The 8,235-nt window shown below is 36.3% G+C and overlaps 1 protein-coding gene across 1 annotated transcript in view; it reads left to right on the top strand.

The window, feature by feature from the left end:
* Positions 1–6,358, top strand: part of LOC139979715 (putative ferric-chelate reductase 1) — a 13,178-nt gene extending 6,820 nt beyond the window's left edge. The window contains exons 2-4 of the mRNA XM_071990765.1: positions 2,244–2,475; positions 5,739–5,815; positions 6,140–6,358. Coding sequence (XP_071846866.1) covers positions 2,244–2,475; positions 5,739–5,815; positions 6,140–6,207 — 377 coding nt within the window. The 3' untranslated portion in view covers positions 6,208–6,358. The remainder of the gene's footprint in view (positions 1–2,243; positions 2,476–5,738; positions 5,816–6,139) is intronic.
* Positions 6,359–8,235: the final 1,877 nt, after the last annotated feature.

Raw genomic sequence — 8,235 nt, 5'->3', positions numbered from 1 at the left:
AGAATTTTGAAGCCGTGGTTGCTTCTATCAAGATTGATAATTTGTACACAATGATCAGTTTAAAGAAACACATGACGATAAGAAACCCTTTGTTGTTCCTTTTAATTGTCTTTTATGGCGTTTAGAGATAATCGATTTCAAACTCATGTGTGCGGCCTTTGTACCCTGCAGTAAGATGTATCTATTGAGACAGAAATGTTCATATATATTGGCCATTCAAGTGATTCAACAGGCAATATATAAACTCAACATAATACGCGGTATAAACGGGGAGATTTTCTGTTGTCTCTTTAGATTGTTACAACTTTTTTTTTTATGATTATTATCACCACAAGCATTGTAAATATACTTTGATGTAAATATATCCATTCTTAGAATTTTCTTATAAAGTTTCCATATTGATATTTTTTATCGTCATATGGCTTTATCACTGCTTTGCATATATGCCTATTATTAATAAAATGGAGCAAGGTTCAGTATGGCCTATATACGGTATACAAAGCAAATTTTGAAGGAAAATGTAGAGAGAGCTTTTAGAAACAAATCATCTTTTTTGATGATTAATTTTGAAAGTGTCTAAATGGTTTGTATCATATGACTAATTATTTCAGTTTTGAATATAATATTTCCGCGTAGACGTGTGTATTCCAGAAAGAAAAAGAAAGAAGTAGGTATTAAAATATTATTAAAAGTTATCGCACCCTCATATATACTTGTAACGAACATAATTTATTATGTGCAAATAAAGATTTATTTTCAATATTGTATCCCGTCACTGAACATTTATGTTAATTATATTGCTTTCAATGTTACCTACATAAAAAGAACAGCGTATCAAATTTTATGAGATGCAGGTAAACATTTACAGATTTACAGATATAAATCGAACGTAACGTATACATGCGCATGTAGGGAATGGTTACCCCCCCCCCCCCCTCCGTGCACGGACTCCCATGGGGTTTATGCGAGACCTGGATATGAGTATAAAAATTAATTAGCAAACAGCATACTGCATTGAGGGAAAACACTTTCTTCACCTTTTCCTCAGCTTATTCTATCCGAAACAACATATATAAATATATATATATATATATATATATATATATATATATATATATATATATATATATATATATATATATATATATATATATATATATATATATATATATATATATATAAATGAAAATCGTAATGAGTTGGAAAATCAAGAACAGTGAAAAAAGTTTCAGCCTCCACCGGGATTCGAACCACGGGCCTCCCGCTATATATATATATATATATATATATATATATATATATATATATATATATATATATATATATATATATATATATATATATATATATATATATATATGATAATTTAATAATATATAGGCCTATATATATAATGAACAGTATATATTTAAGCTTCGACTGAGAACGTGGATTTTATGAGAACGTGGATTTTATTTTCGGACTGAGAACGTGTCGGACTGAAAACTCGTTTTTTCGGACTGAAAACGTGTATTTTATTTTCGGACTGAAAACGTGTATTTTATTTTCGGACTGAAAACGTGTATTTTATTTTCGGACTGAAAACGTGTCGGACTGAAAACTCGTTTTTTCGGACTGAGAACGTGGATTTTATTTTCGGACTGAAAACGTGTCGGACTGACAATCAGCGTCCATAGCCTAGTGGTTAGGGTGTCCGCGTACAGAGCGGAAGGCCCGTGGTTCGAATCCCGGTGGAGGCTGAAAGTTTTTTCACTGTTCTTGATTTTCCAACTCATTACGATTTTCATTTATATATATATATATATATATATATATTATATATATATATATATATATATATATATATATATATATATATATAGCCTATACTGCATTCTTTACATTATTGTAGTCAAATAGAGGCCCGTGGTTCGAATCCCGGTGGAGGCTGAAAGTTTTTTCACTGTTCTTGATTTTCCAACTCATTACGATTTTCATTTATATATATATATATATATATATATATATATATATATATATATATATATATATATATATATATATATATATATATATATATATATGGGTGTGGTAGTGTGTGGGTGTGGGTGTAGTTACGGGTCTTAAAAAGAACCTATTTCAAAGGAGTCCGCCATTTTCGGTGCACCTTATTTTCATCACCAAGTTTTACGTTCCATGTCACTTGCACCTATTGACGTAGGAAAGAGACAGCAATAGCTTTTCTGTACAATTTCTTGATACAGTGACCATCCAGGGAAGTGTTAATTTTGCTGGATTCTTACTTCAGGCCAGACAAGATGGGGAAGATGAACCAGTGGGGACTTTCTCTGACTTGGCATCTGATATGAAGTTTGTTGAGTGTTCAGCAACTTACACAGAGGCTGCAGTCACTCACACAAATTCAAATCCATTTGATGGCGATGTCACTGTTACCTGGACCGCGCCTAGTACTCAAATTGCTGACGTGACATTTTAGTAAGTAATTATTTTTTTCAGTTATCAAATTGCGAAACTGTTCACTATATCTAAGTACTCTGATGTCTTTTGTTTGTTTTAAAGGTGGTCACTATTGACCAAAACTATGCTAGATAGTCAAATAATAATAATAATAATACACAGTTCTTATAAAGCGCAAATACACACTTAAGTCTCTATGCGCTGAAGGACAGAAAACTACAAACAAGAGAACAGGTGAGTCTTTAAGAGAGATTTGAAACTGGTTACTGACTGAGCTTCTTTAACTTTGATCGATAAGTCATTCCAGAGGACAGCAGAAGAGAACTGAAACGAGCGAGAGCCGTATGACTTAGTGCATACAGGAGGAGTGACCAGTAAAGATTTCGAACTGGATCGGAGGCAACAACGTGGCGTATAGTCCCGGATGAGGTTTTGTAGGTACACTGGAGCAAGTCCATGGATACATTTAAAAGTTAGAAGCAGGATTTTGAAGTTGATGCGTTGTTTCACAGAAAGCCAGTGAAGATCACGAAGGATTGGTGTGATATGTTCAGACCGTTTGGTGCGGGTTATCAACCTTGCCGCCGAATTTTGTATCCGTTGAAGCTTATTCACCTGCTGATCGGGCAAACCGTATAGCAAACTGTTACAGTTGTCAACACGGGATGAAACAAAGGCGTGGACTAGTGTTTCGGCTGTTTGCTGATCCAGGCAGCGGCGAATCTTTCCAATTTTATGAAGAGCAGAAGAAGCAGATCGGCATATGTTATTAATATGTTGATTCATATCCAGATTTTTGTCGAAAATAACTCCTAGATTCCTGGCATTGTTGACTGGCTCGACGTGTGTGGTTCCAATCTTCAGTGAAGGAATTGGAGCAGCAGTTCGGAATTTAGAAGATATATGAATTAGTTCAGTTTTGTCGTCATTCAATTTCATGTCATTTGCAGCAGACCACGACCTTATATCGGAAATACACGCTCCAAGTTTTGCGAGTGTGGCTCCATGATCACATCCAGATTTAATCGCATAGACTTGTGTGTCGTCCGCATATAACATACCGCTCATGCCATGGGCCTTAATAATATCCTCTACAGGTGAGGTATACATTGTGAACGATAAAGGGCCCATGACAGATCCTTGAGGAACTCCTCCTACTGGTTTATGAACATTAGATATACAGTCATTTACAACTACAGCTTGGGATCTGTTGGTGAAATAAGATTTAAACCAACACAGAGCGTTGCCGGACACACCGTATCTATTCTGCAGACGCTGAAAGAAGATGTCATGGTTAATGGTATCGAATGCTGCCGAATAATCCAACAAACACTAGGATGGCCTCCTCGCCCTTGTCAGCAGTGAGAAGCAAGTCGTTGTAGACGCGCAGCAGCGCCGTCTCCGTGGCTATGGTGGGCACGATAAGCGCTCTGCTTCTCACCAAGCAGTTTATTGTTCCGGAGATAGTTCTGGATCTGCTTTGAGCAAACACGTTCAATTGTCTTGGCCAGGAACTTCAAGTTTGCGATTGGGCGGTAGCTCTTCAGGTCATTTTTGCATACCTTCCCTTTTTTGAAGAGAGGTGTTATATGAGCACATTTTAAAGAGTCCGGAAAGTGCCCATTTGACAAGGAGAGGTTCACAATTTTAGTGATGGTCGGCAAAAGAACATCAATACAGTTTTTGAGCAGGCTTGTTGGAATCGGATCCAGTCTACATGTTGAGGCGGGGGAGTTCATGATGATTTTTCTCAGAGATTCCCCAGACACGGGAACGAATCGAGGAAAACAGTGAGAGGTTTCATCAGGAGGTAACGTCATTGAAAGCTGTGGTTTATCAGTGTTCAAAATGTTGTTGCGAATTTGTTCGATTTTGTTTACGAAGAAATTTGCGAATTCATTAGCTAGCAATCCATTATCGGAGGAATTAGGCCTAAATAATTGTCACTCATGCTCAAATTTCAACACTCATTTTAATGAGACTCTCAAAGTATGTTTCCTCTCTGAGACACCAAATTTCCAAATTTAACACGACCTCAATATCTGGAAATAGTTTGGAGATTCAGAACCAGCTGCAGAAAGTATTTTAGAAAAGATTTAGTAATTTTTAGCGTGCTAAATTGTGTCAATACTGATAACCTTTATTGAGGGTGGGGGTGGGGGGGGGGGGGTAATGTGTGGGTAAGTGTGGACTGCATTGCTACGGTAAGTATAATTATATTAAATCTGCAGGTAAAGTCGTGCACTAAAAATGTACAGCGCATGTGCAAAGATATGAATAATTACTAACGTAAACTAAATACAAAGGGAAAATTTAGAGCCTATACTGCATTCTTTACATTATTGTAGTCAAATAGCTGCACCGAGAACACTCCAAGTATCATTCTCTACATTTGAGTACTTCCAGTACCGAGTATCAGTAATTGGTTTGAGTACCCAGTACGAATACCTTTTCGATAGAATAATTGCATGATCCTTTTGGTTCATTAAACACATGTTTTTTTTTTTTGCATCTGCTATACATGATGCGACTTAATGTACGCATATTTTATATGGAGTGGAGTGGCGCCAACCAACTTTATGATATTCCTGGTTTACTGATATACTATATAAGTATCTAAGGTATACTATTAAGTGATCCTAAACTCGCAAGATCCGATATCCAACATAAGTTTATGATAATGTCACATACAGTATGCATTTCTACCTTGCTCTATCCTTTAATTGTTCTGTGTGGATGTGTGTTCACACAGAGCTATACCAATATAATGGAAGGAAAAGTAAATCTCAAAGCAGTTAAAAAGACTGAACTTATTGTACCGTCCATTACATAACAAACATTCTTCTCCCTCCCCTACCCAATTGTTGGGGCTCTTTGGTTTTCTTTTGACAGAGGACTAAGATTCTTGGCCGCAACCCCCCCCCCCCCCCCCCTCTCCCTCCACTTCAAAATGATCTCCACCGTTCCCGAAGAAGTGGCCTCTGTTCGCTTAGCACATGTAATTTTGTACTGGACCCGGCAGTGGTGTCTGCATGCTGTCAAATTACTGAATGCGAGAACGAAATACAATGTGTACTTAGACTGATAATATTTGAATATTATACACTCTATAAAAGCTATTGCAGGCAAACAATTAACATTTACTTTTATATGAATCTCGTGACAGTAACTGGTAAAGTATATAAGCTAACTGTCATATTCATATTCGCCATTCTAAGGGACATGTGTGATATATACGGTACAGTCTGTGTATATAATTTACTTTTCCTGCTTTCTTTTAGCGCAACTGTAGCAAGTGACCATGACAACTATTGGGTAATGCTTGAATCGGAAAAAATCATTTACAGTGGATTTAGCGGTAGGTCTATTTTAGACAGTCTTCTTTTTCTAATTATAAGCATTTCTCGTCTCCAAATTGACAGTATATTTCTTGTGATCCCGATAAGCTTTATGATACACACACAGTACATCTATATATTAACTGGGGTGTTTCGTGTTTACTAAAGCAATGATTCATTTTACTGTATAAAGTGTGTCATACACCACAAAAGCATTTACAAGATACATCGAATTATAATGATACTATTGTATGTTCTGGGAGCCTATATGTTTAATGAAGGTATAATATCGACGTTGTTCAGTACATAACTTCGTTTTTTCTTTTGTCCCTTTCTGTCTGCAGTGCTGTACCCAAAACTTTGCATGGTCTTGTTGCCTATGGTGGCCATCTTGAATCGCTTCCTGGGATAAGAATGAAAAGATATTGTCATTCTCTGATTTTTTATGTTATGTTCTTCTTTGATTACTGTAAAGAGACGTAAACCAGTTTACACATGACTATAGCACACCTTTCCCTCGATCTGATTTATTTTATGATGCATTATCATATTCGAAACATTTGCACTATTTAAGTCTTTAATTTTGGTGCGAAATTGATCCGAAACGATGACTGGGTAGCAGAATCTATGCACTGTGGAGTTTCAGTAAGTTTTAGTAAGCACCCCTCTATCATTGATAATCACGTGTCATTGCTACAAGTTCCCAGTACTGCAAACAAGTGGCAGACTAATTAACGGGCACATACTGAAGGATAATATCAACCTCTATAGTATAAGACATAGTTGTCTCAAGCTGGCCCAACCCCAAATCTTAGCCGTAATATCGGGGAAGATTAGAACTGTTCTAAGGTTTCATTAGAGACTCGTGGTTGGTGAAGGCTCAGGTCGTTATGTATTGGCCAGAATATGTTGAGAATTAATACAAAAGCAACTTTACCGGTTACAATAGTACGTATATGAGAAAAAGTACATTCATTAGTATAGCACACATTATATTATTATTGAAACTATAATGAAAGGATATCTTTAATTATAAATAAGAATGATTTCCAACTCCTTATCATCATTGCTTGTTTCAAATTAACTGTAGCTGTAACTTCAAATTAACTGTAGCTTTATGATTGCAAGACCTATCACAGTATTCGGGAATAAAAATATATATTTCAAGCACTAGCCATACAATCATCTGTTTTTGTTTTGTACACCGGTAACTGTATATATATATATATATATATATATATATATATATATATATATATATATATATATATATATATAATATAACGAAAATCCACGTTTACTCCAAAAGAAAATATTATTAGAGAAAACCAGAGAAATAAGATATGACTCATAATTGACAAATAAGGAGTAAGTTTTAGAAAATATATTGGAATTTTCGGTCCCCCTGGGACCTTCGTCAGCAATACTTGGCAGTCGAATGAGAAGTACAAAATGTGACACAATGAAAGTATGACGCTAGATAAGTGTAAGTTGCAATGATGGAATTAAAACCAAATAAACCATGACTATACAGGAAGCGGATTAAGGAGCAAAGAACGGATTACATATGCTTGTAGAACTGGTAGTTGTTAAGGGGTCCCAAGTCTTTGTTGAGGCCGGTGATGTGAGACTTAATACGAAAGATCCAATCGATTTCTTTACGTTTACGTTCAGTAGTAGATTTGAAGTTCGAGGCAATTAAAATACATTTTAGGTTTTTTAGAGAATGACCATGAAGATTGAGATGTTCGGACACTGGGAATCCTGCAAAATTATCACGAATAGATTTTTTGTGATTATTAAAACGTAAGCGGAATCGGGAGCCTGTTTCACCTACATAATTGCCCTCTTTGCAAAGTACACAATAGAAAATGTAAATAACATTAATAGAATCACAAGAGAGGGAAGGGGGTCTAAGACTAAAGTCAACATTGGGAATCTTGACCACGGTGCCTGGGGTAATATGGGGGCATATTTGGCATCTAGGTTTACCGCAAGGAAAATTGCCTGCGGAGGTGGAAACTGAGCGGGGGAGTCTGGAGGAAGTGAGAAGAAATTTAGGGTTGGGGGGTTGACGAAATGCTAGCATGGGGGGTACCTTAAACGATTCTCCTACAGACTGATCGTCTTGAAATACAGCAAATTCCTGTTTGATGGAGCGAATGAAAGATTTGATGAGGGGGTTGTAACTGGTAACGAACGGAATGCGTGTGTTGGGACTTTTAGACTTGTATTTTAATAAGTCCTCACGGCTCAACTTGTCGGCCCTGGAAATACCCTGTCTAATTAAGTGAAGGGGGTATCCGACGTTCAAGAAATAACCAGTTAATATGGATACCTGGTGTTTAAAATCACATGGGTTGGAGCAAATGCGTTTAAGTCTAAGGCATTGGCTGTAAACAATAGAACTCTTGAGATTATGTGGGTGAAAACTATTAAA

Source organism: Apostichopus japonicus, chromosome 14 (assembly GCF_037975245.1).
Source record: "Apostichopus japonicus isolate 1M-3 chromosome 14, ASM3797524v1, whole genome shotgun sequence".
Taxonomy (NCBI): Eukaryota; Metazoa; Echinodermata; class Holothuroidea; order Aspidochirotida; family Stichopodidae; genus Apostichopus; species Apostichopus japonicus.
Note: the sequence above shows the minus strand (reverse complement) of the source record. Positions and strands in the feature narration are given on the sequence as shown.